At 32.1% G+C, this 21,189-nt stretch overlaps 2 protein-coding genes across 28 annotated transcripts in view; both read right to left on the bottom strand.

Annotated features, from left to right (window-relative positions):
- Positions 1-1,719: 1,719 nt before the first annotated feature.
- LOC126882967 (polyubiquitin-C) overlaps positions 1,720-21,189 on the bottom strand; it is a 33,260-nt gene continuing 13,790 nt past the window's right edge. Inside the window, exons 3-5 of one of the 27 annotated variants that reach the window (XM_050648062.1) lie at positions 3,478-3,831; positions 3,152-3,249; positions 1,720-2,923 (exon numbers count right to left, since the gene is read on the bottom strand). In XM_050648062.1, coding sequence (XP_050504019.1) covers positions 1,773-2,923; positions 3,152-3,249; positions 3,478-3,831 — 1,603 coding nt within the window. In that variant the 3' untranslated portion in view covers positions 1,720-1,772. Of the gene's footprint in view, positions 3,832-21,189 lie in introns of all 27 variants that reach the window. The other 26 variants (XM_050648069.1, XM_050648082.1, XM_050648074.1 and 23 more) reach the window with 26 other exon arrangements.
- Positions 11,665-16,234, bottom strand: LOC126882968 (uncharacterized). Its single transcript, XM_050648084.1, has one exon. It carries the CDS (start codon positions 15,924-15,926, stop codon positions 15,516-15,518), a length of 411 nt encoding a protein of 136 aa, XP_050504041.1. The 5' UTR covers positions 15,927-16,234; the 3' UTR covers positions 11,665-15,515.

Raw genomic sequence — 21,189 nt, 5'->3', positions numbered from 1 at the left:
GTTCCTTTCTATAGTACATAATCAATAGCCTATTACAACTCTCTTAGAAAAGTGTAATTAGTAGATACTGTTCCTCGCGAGTTAATTCTACATCCTATTAGAAATAGCAGTACGAGGAAGAGGCAGACCTGTTAAAGATTCTGTAATGAGAACTTACGAGGTAGAAAAATTTTTCATACAAATTACTTACAACAAAGTCCGTTTTTTACTGTTATTTATTTTTTTTTTTTTTTCAATTTCCCTATTGTAACACAGTCCATTTGTAAAGCTCACTGAGTTAGGAATTTCGAATTTCATCACACCGATTTTGATGATTTTTCATGAATAGGTTTTTTTGAAAACAATAGGTTTTGAAATACACTGCGGTGCAAAAAAATCGATACACTAAAAATTTGGTCATTTTTGATGTTTCGAATTTCCTAAATCTGTTGTCCGATTTAAGTGATTTTTTACCACGTTATAGCCTTATTCATTGACAATATGTCTGTAATAATATTGTTGCTAGACAGTCAAACTATCATTGTATACCGGGTGTACGAATCAAACTGTGTTTTTTTCTCAAAGTTCGCATCACCCTGTGGACTATTCTGATATTTATAAAATACTGAAATTAAAACCCAACTATAGCCTCAATTGTTTTCTTAACATCTTGTCTTTCGATTCATTCGCTTATGTTGGATAATAAAAAAGTTAGGTACTTTAAAAACTGGCCATGTTCGTCATCAGTACAGGGTGTTTCTAAAATATTTGCACAGAACTTTAAGGGGTTATTGTACATGAGAAAATAATGAGAATTTTCTTTATAATCATAATATGTCCGCAAACGCTTCGGTTCCGAGATACGGGATGTTCAATTTTTTTTACAAACTGATGATTTACTTGTTGCTTTAAAACTAGTTGAGATGTGCAAATCAAATTTGGTGGGTTTTAAGACGTAGTTTTTGCACATTTTTTGACATACAATTAAGAATTTAATATTCACCAGTTGGGCGCAAACGGGTATTATGACCGATAATATTACCCGTACGCACGCCACTGGTGAATATTAAATTCTTAATTGTATGTCAAAAAATGTGCAAAAACTACGTCTTAAAACCCACCAAATGTGATCTGCATATCTCAACTGGTTTTAAAGCAATAAATAAATCGTCAGTTTGTAAAAAAAATTGACATCCTGTATCTCGGAAACGAAGCGTTTGCGGACATATGATTATAAAACAAATTGTCATTATTTTCTCATCTAAAATTACCCCTTAAAGTTTGTCGCATTTATTTAGAAACACCCTGTACTGATGACGAACATGGCCAGTTGTTAAAGTACCTAACTTTTTTATTATTCAACATAAGCGAATGAATCGAAAGACAAAATGTTAAGAAAATCTGAGGCTATAGTTGGGTTTTAATTTCATTATTTTATAAATGCTAGAATAGTCCACAGGGTGATGCGAACTTTAAGAAAAAACACAGTTTGATTCGTACACCCGGTATACAATGACAGTTTAACTGTCTAGCAACAATATTATTACATCGATATTGTCAATGGATAAGGCTATAACGTGGTAAAAAATCACTTAAATCGGACAACAGGTTTAGGAGATTCGAAACATCAAAAATTACCAAATTTTTAGTGGATCGATTTTTTTTGCACCGCAGTGTATTTCTAATAAATACTTAATAATTTGTACAAGTGATAAGATGTTTGAAATAAAAATACTCCGATAGATTATAATTTATTTATTGAAAATATAAAAATATATTTAATTTCAACAAGATTATTTTCCTCCTCTTAAACGAAGAACTAAATGCAGGGTGGACTCTTTCTGAATATTGTAGTCTGAGAGGCTACGGTTATCTTCCAGCTGCTTTCCAGCAAAGATTAACCTTTGTTGATCTGGTGGTATACCTTCTTTGTCTTGAATTTTACCTTTGACGTTTTCAATAGTATCTGAAGGTTCTACTTCAAGGGTGGTGGTCTTTCCAGTTAAAGTTTTAACAAAGATTTGCATACCACCTCTAAGACGAAGTACCAAATGGAGAGTAGATTCTTTTTGAATGTTGTAGTCTGAGAGAGTACGGCTATCTTCCAACTGCTTTCCAGCAAAGATTAATCTTTGTTGATCTGGTGGTATACCTTCCTTGTCTTGAATTTTACCTTTGACGTTTTCAATAGTATCTGAAGGTTCTACTTCAAGGGTGGTGGTCTTTCCAGTTAAAGTTTTAACAAAGATTTGCATACCACCTCTAAGACGAAGTACCAAATGGAGAGTAGATTCTTTTTGAATGTTGTAGTCTGAGAGAGTACGGCTATCTTCCAACTGCTTTCCAGCAAAGATTAATCTTTGTTGATCTGGTGGTATACCTTCCTTGTCTTGAATTTTACCTTTGACGTTTTCAATAGTATCTGAAGGTTCTACTTCAAGGGTGGTGGTCTTTCCAGTTAAAGTTTTAACAAAGATTTGCATACCACCTCTAAGACGAAGTACCAAATGGAGAGTAGATTCTTTTTGAATGTTGTAGTCTGAGAGAGTACGGCTATCTTCCAACTGCTTTCCAGCAAAGATTAACCTTTGTTGATCTGGTGGTATACCTTCTTTGTCTTGAATTTTACCTTTGACGTTTTCAATAGTATCTGAAGGTTCTACTTCAAGGGTGGTGGTCTTTCCAGTTAAAGTTTTAACAAAGATTTGCATACCACCTCTAAGACGAAGTACCAAATGGAGAGTAGATTCTTTTTGAATGTTGTAGTCTGAGAGAGTACTGCTACCTTCCAACTGCTTTCCAGCAAAGATTAATCTTTGTTGATCTGGTGGTATACCTTCCTTGTCTTGAATTTTACCTTTGACATTTTCAATAGTATCTGAAGGTTCTACTTCAAGGGTGATGGTCTTTCCAGTTAAAGTTTTAACAAAGATTTGCATACCACCTCTAAGACGAAGAACCAAATGGAGAGTAGATTCTTTTTGAATATTGTAATCTGAGAGAGTACGAAGATCTTCCAACTGCTTTCCAGCAAAGATTAACCTTTGTTGATCTGGTGGTATACCTTCTTTGTCTTGAATTTTAGCTTTGACGTTTTCAACAGTATCTGAAGGTTCTACTTCAAGGGTGATGGTCTTTCCAGTTAAAGTTTTAACAAAGATTTGCATACCACCTCTAAGACGAAGTACCAAATGGAGAGTAGATTCTTTTTGAATGTTGTAGTCCGAGAGAGTACGGAGATCTTCCAACTGCTTTCCAGCAAAGATTAACCTCTGTTGATCTGGTGGTATACCTTCTTTGTCTTGAATTTTACCTTTAACGTTTTCAATAGTATCTGAAGGTTCTACTTCAAGGGTGATGGTCTTTCCAGTTAAAGTTTTAACAAAGATTTGCATACCACCTCTAAGACGAAGAACCAAATGGAGAGTAGATTCTTTTTGAATATTGTAATCTGAGAGAGTACGAAGATCTTCCAACTGCTTTCCAGCAAAGATTAACCTTTGTTGATCTGGTGGTATACCTTCTTTGTCTTGAATTTTAGCTTTGACGTTTTCAACAGTATCTGAAGGTTCTACTTCAAGGGTGATGGTCTTTCCAGTTAAAGTTTTAACAAAGATTTGCATACCACCTCTAAGACGAAGTACCAAATGGAGTGTAGATTCTTTTTGAATGTTGTAGTCTGAGAGAGTACGACTATCTTCCAACTGCTTTCCAACAAAGATTAATCTTTGTTGATCTGGTGGAATCCCTTCCTTGTCTTGAACTTTTCCTTTGACATTCTCGATGGTATCTGATGGTTCAACCTCGAGTGTGATGGTTTTACCGGTGAGTGTTTTTACAAAGATCTGCATTCTGTAACAAAGAACAATTTAGTTAGATAAGGTTAATTAATAAATTCATTTAATGACCCAATTTTAACTAACAAGTAAAATTGTTGGATAATCTTTTAAAATCTCATCTAGTATTAATAATACCTAGTTATTTATGATATAAGTGTTAAAAGTACACGTTTAAGGCACGCATGTGAAAGTTTGCAGAATGAGCGAAGCAATTCTGCAATTGAGGTTCTGCAATTCACATAAGTGCCTTAAAAATGTACTTTTTAACACGCATATCATGCAGTATTTTTTCTACAAACGTAATTACAGGACAATATCTACAAAAACTTTTACTTGAACTTGACTGACATTCCATTTTTACATTTTTTCGACATTACATCAAAATTGCCTATACGGTCAATAGGAACTGCAGTGCCTTAAAAATTTTAAAGCAATAGGGCCTTAAAGTAGCATTTTTAACGCTCGTATGGAGTGCTAAAAATTGCATTTTTAACACGGTTGTAGAAAAAATCAAATAAACATATAAGTAGTTTGGTATTTCGGTGTATTAAATTCATTACATATCTAGTGACATACATATAATATATAAAATAATTTTGGAATCAAGTTTTGACTTTCATGATTAAACAAAATACAGATTTTGATGTAGGAATCACAATTTTTTTATTTACTTAAAACAAAAGATTTCTATTTTGGACAAAAAAATACTCATGATATTTATAAAAATTACTTACATTTTATTTTTCGCTTTCAATAGCAAAAAATGTAATCTGTATTTCTAGAGCACTATAGTTCTTGACCTATTTATTAAACGCTTTCAAAAGTTGAAATTGAAATAAATATGAAAATTGTCATGAATGAAGACACATTGTTTTATCAATTATTTTAAAATAAATTTCAGTTTTTATACTTCAAGTGACATCACAAAATACTCCACTAATCAGTTTCTAGAATTTACTAGATGTTTAAGGTTTTTTTCATTTTTCTATTGATTGATAATATATATTTTTTTTGAAACGTTTATTCAGCAATCTGTTAGTTATAAAAATTCTAACAATAAGCGTCTTTGGGGTTTGAAATAAAAAAGAATTGACGTTAGAGAGGTCAGTCCAATGACTGGACCTCTAGTATGGAACAAACATGACATTCCGATAATATCCCAGCAAACAGGTTTGAGCCCAGTTACGTGATAATTACGTTAAATTTACGGCAAATTTCAACGAATACGTAACTCGGAGATTTATGACGGGAAAAAAACGTATTTCAGTGCCAAATCATTCACCAATATATTTTTGATTCCTTTATACATGTTTGACATTAGAATAATATAAAATCATAATGACGAATATTGTACATGTTTTTTATCATAGGTGTGAATGTCGGTTACATCGCAAAGGTACGTTTATTTCACGTAATAATCACGAAACAGAAATAACTTCCTTTGGTTAAATTTTGAGAAATATTTTTGAAAACAAAATTTTACAACGGTGTTGGTTAAATACGTATAGCTTGAATTTTACTCCCTGTATTTTATGGACGTCGAAAAATTAGATGTATTCCACGTAAAGTAATGTAAATAATACAATATTTAAACAAAAAGTTTATGATTTCGCTTTTAAAATCATTTAGCATAACTATTTCAATCCAACCTTGATTTGAAGCTATTTTTGCTATTTTTTTTTTCTTTAAAAATATCACAGCTAAAATGATGTCGAGTCTAATTTTCAAATCGCGCGCGGTGATGACGTACTACCAAGCCTTTCTCCTCCTTTAAATACTATCACGTGACCACGATACGTGATTAACATAGTTGGTTCGAAAACTAAATTAATCGATTTATCGAATAATAGATACGTTTCGATAGGATTATTTTTTTATATTATTCTGGTATTGAAATAGATTTTTAGTAAGACCAATTAGGTAATAGCAGAAGAAATTTAAAAACAAAAAGAAAATATGTAATACTAATTTAAAGTAAGTAGAATAGTTTAACTGTAATTTAAAAATAATCGATTTTTATAATCGATGAGCATAACCTCTAATTCTCTAATATCAGCTTCTCACATTTCTCCTCACAACAAAAAGTGAAAGTGAAACGTGAAGAGCTTTATTTCCCTCGTTTTATTTTAGGCGGGTTTATTTATAATAATGCCTTTCGTATTAACGTTTACCTCACTGCTCGAGGGTTGAAGTGTCGTCAAAATAAAAAGTGACCTGTGTTGTGTTTTGTGTTGGCAAATTTTTTAATGCGTCTTTAGGTCGGTAGCATTTTTGGTTCATTATCTTGTATAATAATTATACAAGACAAATGTTTTAAAGTCTCTAAATTCTACTAAATAAATACATTGTTAATACTTTATAGGCTTGTTTTATTTATGTCATATGAGGATAATAATTACATGATTAGTAAGTTAATTAAGGTCGAATTATTTACGTGAACCGAAAGATATGTTGATCAACACGTATTTGCAACGTGAATTTCCCGAAACATTTTATTGGTATTTAAGGTGAATAACACGTCTATTGAAGACGAGTTATTCACGTAATTTAAAGACGTATTTTCAATGTGACATTCCAACCAAATTTTCACGTGAAATTCACGTAAGCAATTTACGTATATTGGTGACAAATGTACCACAAATTCACGTAATTAACACGTCGGTCTGTTTGCTGGGATGCTACATACAAAAATACATTTTACATTTACAAACAATACATATATCTAAAATATAAACACAATTACGGTGAGGTGTAAAACTTATTTATAAATAAGGTCCAGTGGATTTTTACGTTTTAGTCTGTGAGTTTGTTGACTATTATCAAGCAAATTTATTGCCAGGGAATTTGAATGGATTTCTAGGCGTTTTATGTACCGAACACTGCACTGAACTATCACTTCACTGATCGTATGTACTTCTAGATCACAATAAATGTCTTTGTTTGACAGGAACCATGGGGCGTCTGTTATAGAGCGTAACACTTTGGATTGTAATCTTTCCATTATGGATATGTTGGATTTTACTGCTGTACCCCATATATAGCTGGATCCCATAGGTCCAGACCGGTTTGAGTATTGTATTGTATACCAACAGTTTGTTACGTATAGACAACTTCGATGTTCTGCCCAGTATCCAATAATGTTTACGAAATTTTAAATTTAACTGTTGGCGCTTTTTCCATATATGTGTTCTCCGTGTCAAAGTTTTGTCCAGGTGCATACCAAGGTATTTAACGCTTTCGGCTTGTGGAATTGCTTTGTTATTTATTTCTATATTAGGCGATATTTTACGACATTTTGTAAATAATATGATATGTTGTGATTTTGATTCATTGATCTTTATTCGCCATTTCTTTGTCCACTTTTCAATGTTCCTAATATGCCTTTGAAGAGATTCGGTGGCCGTTGCGGGATTTTCATCTGTGACTAACATAGCTGTGTCATCTGCGAATGTTGTAGTCGTTACATTTTCGTTTGTTGGTATGTCGTGTGTAAATATTAAATATATTATAGGACCCAGAACACTACCTTGAGGGACTCCAGATCGTATAGGGTAGATTTTTGATGTATCTGCTTCATGCTTGACACGGTAGTACCTTTCTTCTAAATATGATTTTAGTATAGTAAACATATTGAATCAGGAACGTTCATTTTTATTTTGAAGAGCAACCCTTCATGCCAGACTTTATCAAAAGCCTGACTGACGTCAAGAAAAAGTGCAGAACAGTACTTTTTTTCTTCAAAAGTTTTATTTACTATATCAACGACTCTATGAACTTGTTCTATTGTTGAATGCTTCTCTCTGAAACCAAACTGGTGATCCGGAAAAAGATTATTATCAGTTATTATCTTCATTAGCCTGGTCGCTAATAGCTTCTCAAATAGTTTAGCTAGTACCGGTAAGAGACTAATAGGACGATAAGAGGTATGTTCGTGAGGTGGTTTACCATGTTTATGGATCATTATTATATCAGCAATTTTCCATTGCGTTGGTACAATTTTCAGCCTTATTGCGGCGTTGAATAGTTGTGTTATTATAACTACACCTTTATCTGGTAACACTTTTAAGATAGTTCCTGTTATAAGGTCATAGCCAGGAGCTTTTTTGGTTTTTAATCTATATTGAATAGTATTTTTTACATATCTTTTTGTTACTGGTTTAATTTGCTCACTTGGCTGTTGGATTGTTGCTAGACTTTCATAGATAGCCTCATCTTCTTCAGCACTGACAGAGGGCAGAGGTTGAAAAACTTCTTCAAGATATTTTCCAAATGCCTCTGCTTTTTCTTGATCTGTTCTCGACCATGAGCCATCTGGATTTCTTAATGCTGCATGTGTTTACTGGGTTGTTTTAATTTCCTGGTTGCCTTCCAAAGTGAATAATCGGTATCTGCTGTTGGTGTTAAATTTTAAAGATAATTTTCGATGTAGGAGTTTTTGTGCTGTAGTATTGTATTTTTCAGCTGTCTTGCGGCTCTATTGTAGTTCATTTTGTCTTGATGCTGCCTTGTGTTTTGCCATATCTTTCTTAGTCTCCTCTTCTCTTTAATTTGATTTCTTATATTAATAGGATTGTTTCTTTTATTCTGTGTATCTTTACATTTTGGAGTGGCATTCCAAGCAGCTTCTTGGAGAAGGATAATATATTTTGACTTATGTAAATACTTTGTATATTGACATCAATAAACTGAATTGAATTGAATTGAATATGGTAGGTAATTTTACCACCAAATTGAGTACTAGGAATCAAAATTCGTTTAATCTCTACCTTAGATAAATTGACATGTGATGGAATTTATATCGTAAATTCCCAATGTCTATCCATTTATCGTCCGTTTTCATTGTAACTTATAGAAGGATCGGATACAGGTAAAAATCAGAATTTGTTGTTTAGATTTGTCATGATTTTTAAAGTCAAATTACTTACAGTAATATGAAAATTACGATTAATTATTTATATGGGAAATAAGCCACAATTAAAATGAAAAAAATAATTTTATTAACGTTTCGACGCCCAAATCGGGTGCCGTTGTCAAAATACAAAATATTACTAAAATAAACTAAAGTGTTGTTGCTAAGCAAAAAAAATTCTTCTAATAATTTATTTAATCTCACTCATTTATATTGGCAATTCAGACATATATTATACATTTTAAAGTAGAAGACTTTAAAATGATATTGCCAATATTTATGAGTTGCGTTCCTGGGACGACTTACTGAAAGATAGTTCATTCGATTACATGAAATTAACCCCAACTCAAGAATATCCGTCATAAAAAATTATAGCATGTGATATGTATTTAAAAAGACAACCAAATGCAACGACAGTAAAATTCTCGTGTTAGAGACTTCATAGTAAATCACAAGGGAAAACCAGGAAAAACCCTGTGATACTATCCCGACATCGTAAATATTTGGTCTTACATTAATTTACTCTCAAAAAATAATACCAAATTCTGACTTGTAACATGTTTAAATTATAAATATTATTAATAATACTAGATATATAAGTAATACTAAAATATAAAATATGTACTAGCTCGATATTATTGACTTACTAATCTTGGTATTTTCTTTCTATTGACTTCCTCTTTCAGTATGGGTAACCACATCCTACTGCATTCTACCGAGGAATTTGCGACACAATTGGTTTCATTTAGCATAATTAGAGCCGCTTCTTTGATTTTTCTCTTTTTACTATCTGATTCTTTCAGGACTATACTTGAATCTCTCCACTGAACTCTATGTTCATTATCCCATGCGTGTTGACATATTTGAGATCTCTCAAATTCTCTATTTTTAATATAAGATTGATGTTCACTTATTCTAACGTCTAATGGTCTTGATGTCTCACCTAAATAAAATTGTTCGCATTCACAAGGTATTTTATAAATGCAATTTTTTGTTCTTTCTTGATCATTGTTAGGTTTAGTTTTAGATAGAATAGATCTCAATGTGTTTGTTGTTTTGAATGTTGTTGAAATGTTGAATTTATTTCCTATTGTTTTAAGTTTCTCGGATAGTCCTTTTATATATGGTATTGATATTTTCCTCGTATTATTTCTGGTGAATGTTGTAGGATCCCGTTCTAAGTTGTTCTGTTCCATTCGATCCAATCTTGACAATTCCTTATTTATAAACGATAAAGGATAATCATTTTTTAATAAAACAGATGTTAACAATTGTTTTTCTGTTAAAAAGGAATTTTCGTTAGAACAAGTAATTTTGGCTCTATCATATAAGGATTTAATGATTCCCTTTTTAACGTTGATGTTGTGATTTGACTTGTAATTGAGATATCTGTTGGTGTGTGTTGGTTTTCTATACACTTGAGTCTCATATCCAATATCCTTCTTTGAGATCAAAACATCGAGGAAAGGTAGGCTGTTATTGTATTCCTTTTCCATTGTAAATTTTATTGTCTCTTCTTGATCGTTTATAATATTCAGGAATGTATCCAACAATTCTGATCCATGAGGCCATATTGAAAACACATCATCTACATATCTCCACCATACTGTGGGTTTTAAATTTTGTTTAGAAATAATATTAGTTTCGAAATCCTCCATAAATATATTAGCCAATAATGGAGATAAAGAAGAGCCCATTGCTAGACCAAAATTTTGTTTATAGAATTCATTGTTTAGTTGAAAATAGGTATTATGGGTACATAATGTCAATAACTCCATTATAGCTGATACATTTAGTCTTGTCCTAGTTGCCAATGTATTATCATTCTCTAATTTCGTTTTGATTATGTTTAAAGTTTTATCTAATGGTACATTTGTAAATAAACTGTTTATGTCAAAACTTACTAAAATATTATTTGGATTAAATTCAATAGTTGATAATTTGTTTAAAAAATGTTTTGTATTTTTTATAAAAGTGTCATCATTATTAGCAAATGGTTTTAGAATGTTTAATAAGAATTTTGATAGTTCACTACAAGGAGAATTGATGGTACTACAAATGGGTCTAAGTGGTATGTTCGCTTTATGAATTTTCGGCACTCCATAAAAATGTGGTGTCTTACTGTAGTGAGGTGTCATTAATTTTCTTTGATAGTATGTTAGATCATTTTTAAATTTGAATAAAGCTCTATATATTTTGTTTTCCAGTGTCTTCGTTGGATCCTTCGTTAATTTGCTATAAGGTCCATTTGTAATTAGATCTGTAATTTTGTCCTCATATTGTATTTTATTAGTCGAAACGTTAATAAAATTATTTTTTTCATTTTAATTGTGGCTTATTTCCCATATAAATAATTAATCATAAAAATGCCACAAGGAAATAGCTTCAGAACAACATTATGAAAATTACATTACATACAAAAACAAAAACTCAATTAAGATATAGATAATATCTATATTTTAATTGATCATTACGATTGATGTTATATCAACATTTACTTGGGATTCTATCAACAGTCTGTTGAGGACTATACAGTGATGAGCGCGCTAATAATCGGCAAAATAGCGCAAAAGACGGAAAACATAATATTATATTGTGAAACAAAAAGAGATGAAACTAATGGAGGTGGAAATGATCGTTATAAACATATAACTTAACATTACATTACATAGTTTCCCACCTTTAGACGTCTGTGACACGAGTATTTTATAAAATTTTACTGTCACAGTGACACTTGTCATACTCCTCTGATATGTTTAAAGGTAGGAAATTATGTAATGTTAATTTATACGTTTATAACGATAATTTCCATCTCCACTCTCTTTTTGTTTCGCAATGTATTATGTTTTCCATTTTTTGCCCTATTTTGCCGGTTATTAGCGCGCTCATCACTGTAGAATTAAATTTTATGTTTCTTAATGACTAGTAAGCACAAAATTAACCCTTAGAAAAATTTTATTTTACATTCATTTTATTTACATTCAGCGATAATATATAATATGTTGGACATCTACATAACTAACTTACAAACTTCACATGCAAAGAGTACTTAACAATTTCACTATCCAATGAACCATATACAGTAGACTCCCTCTATAACAAGAACTGAAATGGTGGACTAATTACCTCGTTATAAGCGGATCTCGTTATACCAGACCACAATAATAATGAAATGTTTTGAGCCTCTTACGTCATTTATTTGGTGTCGATGGTCGACATGAACAATGAGACTTAGCCATCGTAAGTTGTAAATTACAATAGCCTACAATATTCAATATCAGTCGATAGATAAACAGAAAGAAGTTTATTACAGGCGGTGGAATTTATTACAGCACTGGCCTCGATAATAACACACATGTTGGGCATTTCTATATATAGGGTGAGGCAGATAAAGGGCCTATTAGAAATATCTCAAGAACTAAAGGTAAGAGAATCATGAAAATTGAAATACAGGGGTTTTGAGGTATGAACTATTTAATGAAAATATTTTGGTCTCTTTACTACTTCCGGTTATACCAGAAGTTGATTGTAACTTCGTTTTTTTAAATGGGACATCCTGTATATTTTTACATTTTTGGATTCTGCTCGATGTCTTCTTTCTTAAAATATGAGGTTTTGTAATATTATACAGCGTAATTTAAAAGATAATTACGGTTTTTTATAAATTTTGTAGCAAACTTTACACCCTGTAGAATTGTACTGATTTGATATCAAAAACTTCCTTTATGTTTAAGTGATTTTGAATATAGTCTACTATTATCAAAAATTAATAATATAGCGAAATATTTAATTTTAGTATACAGGGTTGGTCGAAACTCAGAATGAGTATTTTCTGAGTTTTCTTAAATGGAACACCCTGTATTTTTGTACTGTAATGAAATATTTTATAGTACTTTTTTATTTTTTAAGCATTCCCTATACCTAACTGCTTTAATTTGTAAGTTATTCGTAGTTCTTTAAGACAAACATTAATTGCAACAAAAATTACGTGAAATTGTATTAGGTTTACCGTGAAAATATTAAATCATGAAAATTTTTTTGAAAATAAATACATGTCAATCTAGAATTATCCTTAATTTATTAATATTGGATGAGATACCAAAAATGCACGTTGTTAAGATTGTTGGTGCATAAAATATTAATAAAAACAAACAATATTCTACCTAGTTGGCTATGGCTTTGACACTAAACTTGATTAAACATTAGACATTACATTATTTTTATAGTTCCAGTTGCTTTGTTACCATTACTAATATAAATTTTGTAATGGGGAACTGATTAGTAAAGTTTTTGTTCTAGGAGAGTATAACAAAAATGTACTACTACCAATAAGAATTTATCATCTGCAACTCCCTGATCGACGACAACCAGGAAGAGAAACTTTTTAAAGTTTACTAGAATAGTTTCGACGTACTAGACACTTAGATTACGAGAACGTTCATACTAATATGCAGATTCTCAGTGCCACTAAGATTTAATTCATTTTAATCATTTACAACAGTTTTTGTTCGATCAAATTTTTCGTAATCTATATGTCCAGTTCGTCGAAACCGCTCTAGTAAATTTTGAGAAGTTTCTCTTTTTGGTTATCATCTATCATGGAATTGCTGAGGATAAATTCTTATTGCTAATAACACATTTTTATTTGTTTTACTCTCCTAGAACAAAAAACATCTGAATCAGTTTCTCATTAGATAAATTCATATTAAGTAGTAATGGCAGCAAAGCAACTGGAACTTCAAAAATAGTAGAATGTTTAAGCAAAGCAAATGTCTAAGCATATTTAGTGTCCAAGTCATAGCCAACTAGATAGAATATTGTATGTTTTTATTAATATTAAACACACCAACAATCTTAAATACGTAGGTATTTTGATATATCAACCAGTATGAATAAATTAAGGGTCAGTTGAGATCAATATGTGTTTATTTTCGAAAAATTATTTATGATTGAATATTTTCACGGCAAACCTAATAAAATTTCACGTACTTTTGTTGCAATTAATGTCTTAAAGAAATACGAATAACTTAAAAATCAAAGCAGTTAGGTATAGGGAACGGTTAAGAAATAAAAAAGTACTATAAAATCTTATTTCATTACAATACAAAAATACAGGGTGTTCCATTTAAGAAAACTCAGAAAATATTCATTCTGAGTTTCGACCAACCCTGTATACTAAAATGAAACATTTTGCTATATTATTAATTTTTGATAATAATACACTATATTAAAAATCACTTGAACATAAATGGAGTTTTTAATATCAAATCAGTACAATTCTACAGGGTGTGAAGTTTGCTACACAATTTATAAAAAACCGTAATTATCTTTTAAACTACCCTGTATAATATTACAAAACCTCATATTTTAAGAAAGAAGACATCGAGCAGAATCCAAAATTGTAAAAATATACAGGGTGTCCCATTTAAAAAAACGAAGTTACAATCAACTTCTGGTATAACCGGAAGTAGCAGAGACCAAAATATTTTCATTAAATAGTTCATACCTCAAAACCCCTGTATTCCAATTTTCATGATTCTCTTAGCTTTAGTTCTCGAGATATTTCTAATAGGCCCTTTATCTGCCTCACCCTGTATAGGCAGTTGGGGTATTTATTTATAGCCATTACTGCTCTAAAAACAGGTAAAGAAACATATCAATGGCTTAGTATGAAAACCTCATATCTCATTAAATGACAATTTTACAGGAGAGGCAAAAAACTGATTTTCAGCATAATATAACATAAAAACAAAAATTACGTTACATATTTTTAAGTCGAGCACATTGAGACAAATATCTGATATTGGCCCAGAGCTAAAAGTGTCAAATATCGCTATTAAATTGGAAATACAAATATTAACTATGAAAAACACGTAAATATCCTTGCAGTATATAGAGCCTTTGCCCAAGTAACTATGATAACCTCGTAGGTATATCTTGATATACGTGTTTTTCATCTCAAATGAGGTTGTGTTTATTATTATTTACGAGGTTTTCATTTTTCATAGCTTATTGCACACCTCCAAATACTAGGTCGATACAATACAAATCTTTTGATTTAAGGTTCATAAAATGTTTCTACATGCCGGACTACATTTTGTTGTTCACAAAAAACACTTCTCCAAGTAGAATCTCTCAAACAAACACTTCAAAGTAAGTACCAAATTCTTGGTTTTATATACGTGGTATTCACACTAAATCAAGAGAGCAATTGATATACGTGGTTTCTTTTTTCGGCTGTAGAAAATAGTCTACTGTATTTGGATTTTTTCTAACAGTTGTAAATGGTGAGATACAAGGTTTTCAAACAAAAATCACCAAAATGTCATTTTCGAAAAAAATTGAGATACGAGGTTTTCACACTAAGCCATCGATATCCAATAAAAATTTCATGGGACATCTAGTGTACCTCGTTATATAATATTCATGTTTCTTATAGGGTGAGTCCACTGTATGTATGATTCAAAGAACTAAATCTGTCCCTAATACAAACATCCATGAATCAAATATGATTCAAAGGTAGTTGAAATAATAGAAAAAGCTTTGGATGAGGTAGACTCCTGTTATTCAATGTTTCCATTGGGACAGTGAAGTTGTTAACAGGTTGGCTGCGTCAGGAGACAAATAGACCTAGTATTACATTAACGGTTGGTTGTGTCAAGTGTGTTGTAACACTCTGTGGCAAAGGTTCACTATGGGACGTACATGCCTTGTAAAAAACTCAAATGTAAGTTTACAATTATCTCTAAACGCAGCCAAGGTGTTAATATACAAGCAAATTCTAAGCTTTAAGAATCACGTTTTTCATTAGATGATTTAATAACAAGTCTTTTTGAAGAATCATTATCTAGCTCCAATTCCATTCTTGTAACATCCCATTTGTCAACATTTTTCAAAGCCCAAAAATACAGATGCCCATTTTGTTTGCTTCCTTTCAGGGGTACCTTATATTGTGCGGTGTTGTCTTTTACAAAATTTGTTGCCATATCTGATACATCTACATCTCTGTCTCTAATCGGTTCGCCCAACAAACTAACAGCTCCCTTGTGGCTTCTTAATGTTTTTAGTGCGTCTTTATAGAATTCAGTTTGTGATACATTGTAACTCAATCTATTTTTGTACAAAATTGCCATAGTGACAGTTGCAAAACCACCTAAAGCGGCGATTTTAACTAGGGTCATATTACTTACAGGAGGCATTTTTAATAAAATTCAATAAAGTTATTATTGTTTTATCAACATTTAGTTCGGAATCAACTATGTACTTTTAATCGTAATTTAATTACTCTTGTAATTAAGAATCTACACTGTAAACAATGAAATTTTTAGGTTATGTTCTACTTCTACTTCTGTTATTTCTTGGCTATAAAAAAAGAACTATTTATTTTTATTTCTCTATCCGTCTACGTAAGTGAACTACTTGTAATGCAACTACTACTTTCGCGCCAATGTGGTTTAAACGCATTAAATTTTTTTCAAGTATTTTTGAAAAAATTAAACGCAGAATGAAAGATATTATTACGTGTTATAGGGCTTTTCATTCACAGTCATATGTCGTATAATCCGTATAATCCGACATATGACAGAAGCTTGAAACAAATGACAATCGGTGAAAAACCCTATAGGGCTTTTCATCGACTGTCATTTGTTTCGAGCTTCTGTCATGTGTCACATAATATTAATTTAGCTACGTCATACGTCTTTGGTTTGTATCATTGGGAATACCAATAACGTATGACGTGGATATATTAATATTAGATGACACATGACAGAAGCTCGAAACAAATGACTGTGAATGAAAAGCCCTATTACCGAGGAGCGAAAATCCCTTAGAATAAACAAAATAGTTATTTATGAAACAGTTCGTGAAGTATGCTTTTTGCGAACGCACACGATTTTTAGAGCACGAGCGACAACGGAGCGAGTGCTATTGGCTCCGTGCGTCTCCCCTCTACGTACAGTCACGTGATACGCTGTCAGATTTTGTAAGGACGTTTTAACATTGAGTCTTATGGGATTATTTTGTTAAACTTGAATATTTTATTTTGTAGTGATAATTGGCTCCGTGCGTCTCCCCTCTACGTACAGTCACGTGATACGCTGTCAGATTTTGTAAGGACGTTTTAACATTGAGTCTTATGGGATTATTTTGTTAAACTTGAATATTTTATTTTGTAGTGATAATAACCGAATACAATTGTTAGAATTCATTAGTTATTAATTTATACTGTAATTTATAGTGCAACAAAATATTTTCTTTTTCGTTAATAAATATTTATTGACATAAACTGCGATAGTGAGGTTACGCATACAAAATCAAACTGATAATCAATATTGGAAAGTGAAGAATTTATAGTGCGTTTTTATTTTCTGTTTATATTAATACATAAATATCACTAGCGTGACACGACATTTTTTAAATGTCTCATTTAAAACATACACAAAGCGTCCTTATAAAATTTCAAAAAACCGCCACCATGAGCAGGTCGGTCGATTTTGCTTTGACACTTTGTTAACGCTCGGAGCGAATAACCGAATACAATTGTTAGAATTCATTAGTTATTAATTTATACTGTAATTTATAGTGCAACAAAATATTTTCTTTTTCGTTAATAAATATTTATTGACATAAACTGCGATAGTGAGGTTATGCATATAAAATCAAATTGATAATCAATATTGGAAAGTGAAGAATTTATAGTGCGTTTTTATTTTCTGTTTATATTAATACATAATATCACTAGCGTGACACGAAATTTTTTTAAATGTCTCATTTAAACATACACAAAGCGTCCTTATAAAATTTCAAAAAACCGCCACCATGAGCAGGTCGGTCGATTTTGCTTTGACACTTTGTTAACGCTCGGAGCGAATACATCGCGTAAGTTCGCAAAAAGTACTTTACGCAGTTTCATACAATATTTTATCTACGATAAACAAATAAAAAAACTGTAAAGACCGCGTCCCACCATCAAATAATTTGATCAAACAGTTTGAGCAAACTCCGGAAGTACGTCAAAGTGACGTCACAATTGCAGTTTTTTGAAATTCTAAAAATCTGTGCTCTCACTATCAGTCTAGTTTGGGTGTGCGTGTGTGTGTGAGAGAAAAATGGCTTGGATGCGGGTCTAGTTTGATCAGTCTAGTTTGATCAAATTTTTTGTATTGAGTTGTCTAACTTGTTTGTACTTTATTTAAAATTAAAATTTTTCATTATTATCCACAATAAACACTCAGGATGTGATGTCACTAACAGTTTGCTCAAACCAGTTTGATCAAATTATTTGATGGTGAGACGCGGCCTTAACTCTTCGTAGTCTTCGTCACTGGAATTCATTTCTATTCTACAATTTTTAGAACTTTGACATTTAAAAATCCTAACTACTTTCAAACAGTGGCGGCTCGTCAGAGGAGGCAAGGGAGGCTCAGCCTCCCCATAAATTTTTTACACACTCTACACTGTTTTGTTTATCATGAATCGCGAAAACAACAATCACTCTCACTATTATACAACGTGTAAATTCCATATTATCACTAATTATCCATACGTACGGAGCATTAGCATTAGAACGCATGATCGCGTCTCAGTTTTATTACATATTATTGTAGGCAGGACCCTGGGTTATCTCGAGATGCAAGCACGGAGCCGAGAAGCCCAGCAGTCTTCGTTGCTAATGCTCCGTGCAGCGCAGCACGCGTTTAAGGAGACCCGGTCTCCTAACAGTGGCATCTACGGTGCCATCACCCGCTGCCCGGAGATATACCAAGGGAGGCAGAGTAGCTTCTCGGCTCCGTTGCGTGGTTGCGTGCGTCTCGGGACAACGAATTTTAGGGTCCTGACTAAAAATAATGAAAAATCTAAAAGTGCGAATTTTGTTATGAAATTGGGTATGTGGGGTTATAATAATATATGGAACAACTTGCTCAAACAACTTTTTCCGATATCTCTAACTCAAAGCAAAATATCGGTAATTTATCGTGTTTTTGAATTCGCAGTAGGCCGCGTTTAGAATTTAAAAAATTCAGTTGAGTATCTTAAAAAATTTGAAGCTTCATTATGTATGGACTGCAAAACTTCAAATCTGTATTTATTTTGATATGCATAGGTATCTATTTACAAATAGATGGAATTGTTAACAACTAAACGACACAAACTTTGGTATTAAACTTTTACAATTAGGCTAACTATTTTTAAAATGATATGATATCATGAAATTATGAATTAGGATGATATTATGAAATGTAAATAACAAATTTTATAGGTATAGCCTCCCCTATTGTAAAAATCACGAGCCGCCACTGCTTTCAAACCACAAAACTGTCAAAAATTTTGTTGTAAATAGGATGCGTTCGGACGACCACAGCGGCTGGACAGCTGAGCCAGCAGTAGCTGTCAGACGTCACCGCTGGAAGCCAGCCGCTGAGAGATTTACTAAGCTTTCCCTATCACGGCTGGATACAACCACTCAACCGATTTCTGCTGACCGCCAGCCGCTATGGTCGTCCGAACGCACCCATTGCTCACGGTTATTAGACTTTATTACGGTTGTTTTGTCCGACGGTGGTGGGGAGACTTATATTTTTGACTTTACGTCACAAGAGTTTACATTCCCATATTTTTAAATGATTTTCGATCATTGAATGTGTGTTATTGTGTATATATGTGTATTATTTGTGTTATTATGAAATAATTAGACAAATAGTACACATTTTATCTTATACCGGGTGGTGAATCGTAAAAAGGGCCATAGGAAACTCAATGTAAAATTCTGAATTGTTGAATTCCTGCTTCCCTAATTATTTTACATCAAAAGTCATGAGAGAATACTTGTAGAGAATTAAAATCTCTATTAAAATCAAAAGTTAAAATTGTTCTACGATTTAAATGCATTCCAAAATTTTGAAAAATATGATACATTTGTCACAATAGGTATGCGTGTAAAAGTAAGGCCACACGTTACTATTTAACTGACAGTGCTCACACCATTGACTGAATAAAAAAATCTTTATTATTAATCCTTTCTCCGCAACTGAGGGTATCTTATCAACTGTATTGTTTTTAAACAATAGATGATAAAATAAAAATATTGATAGTTCAAAAATGTGAACATTATTGCATTGTGTGTGGCCTAAGTTTGGGCTGAAAACTAAAATGTATTACATTTTTACAAAATTTTGGAATATGTTTATTTACGTGTAGACCAATTTTAACAGTTATTTCCAATACAGATTTCAATCCTCTACAAATAGTTTCTAATGTCTTTTAATCTACAATAATTATTAGGGAAGCTGGAATTCAACAGTTCAGAATTTTACATTGAGTTAATGCAAAATTTTGACGCATGTCAAAATTCTCAATGTGTTTTAATAGGGCTTTTCATCGATTGTCATTTGTTTCGAGCTTCTGTCATGTGTCACATAATATTAATTTAGCTACGTCATACGTCTTTGGTTTGTAACATTGGGAATACCAATAACGTATGACGTAGATATATTAATATTAGATGACACATGACAGAAGCTCGAAACAAATGACTGTGAATGAAAAGCCCTATTGTATTCATTTTTTTCGAATCCTGAGAAAACTAATAAATATTTTTGAAAAATTTAAACTTAGAATGAAAGACTACATTATTACCGACGGCTGAAAGTCCCTGAAAACTTCTATAATGTTTATTTTAATAAGTTACAGGGCTGAAAATAAAAGAGAAGTGTGATATTTAATTTCAAATATTTCATTCAATCGAATCTGCTTGTTTATTCTAAGGGGCTTTCCGCCCTCGGTAATAATGTAATCTTGCATCCTGCGTTTAAATTTTTCTAAAATACTTGGTTTTCTCAGGATTCGAAAAAAATCATATTACGATTCAAATGACAGTAAACTCTCGTGACGTAATCTCACCCTTAATGTTCATTGGTTAGTCGATTTAGGCAACCGTAGTAATGGGTGCGTTCGGACGACCACAGCGGCTGGACAGCTGAGCCAGCAGTAGCTGTCAGACGTCACCGCTGGAAGCCAGCCGCTGAGAGATTTACTAAGCTTTCCCTATCACGGCTGGATACCACTCAGCCGATTTCTGCTGACAGCCAGCCGCTATGGTCGTCCGAACGCACTCTGTCTAAGAACCGTGAGTCATTGCTCATATTGTCATCACCATGATAACGCGAAAATTAAGGATATTTGATTATATGAAAAGCGTGCCAAAAAACCCATTGTAAGTGTGCGAAAAAGTAAAATCCCATTTAAAATACATTGATACTTCACGAACACTTTAAACCCTTCACGCACTGCTATCTATAATGAGTTTTCACAAACTAAAAACTTATACATAATATGACAGAGTAGATAAAATTTCTTTTGAATGAGATATTTGAAATTAAAAATCACACTAAATTTTCTCTGTTTTTTTTTACCCTGAAACTTATTAAATTAAGCATTATAGAAGTTTTCAGGGGCTTTAAG

The sequence above is a fragment of the Diabrotica virgifera genome, chromosome 4 (assembly GCF_917563875.1).
Source record: "Diabrotica virgifera virgifera chromosome 4, PGI_DIABVI_V3a".
Taxonomy (NCBI): Eukaryota; Metazoa; Arthropoda; class Insecta; order Coleoptera; family Chrysomelidae; genus Diabrotica; species Diabrotica virgifera.
The sequence above is the reverse complement of the archived record's forward strand: the minus strand, read 5'-3'. Positions and strand labels throughout refer to the sequence as shown.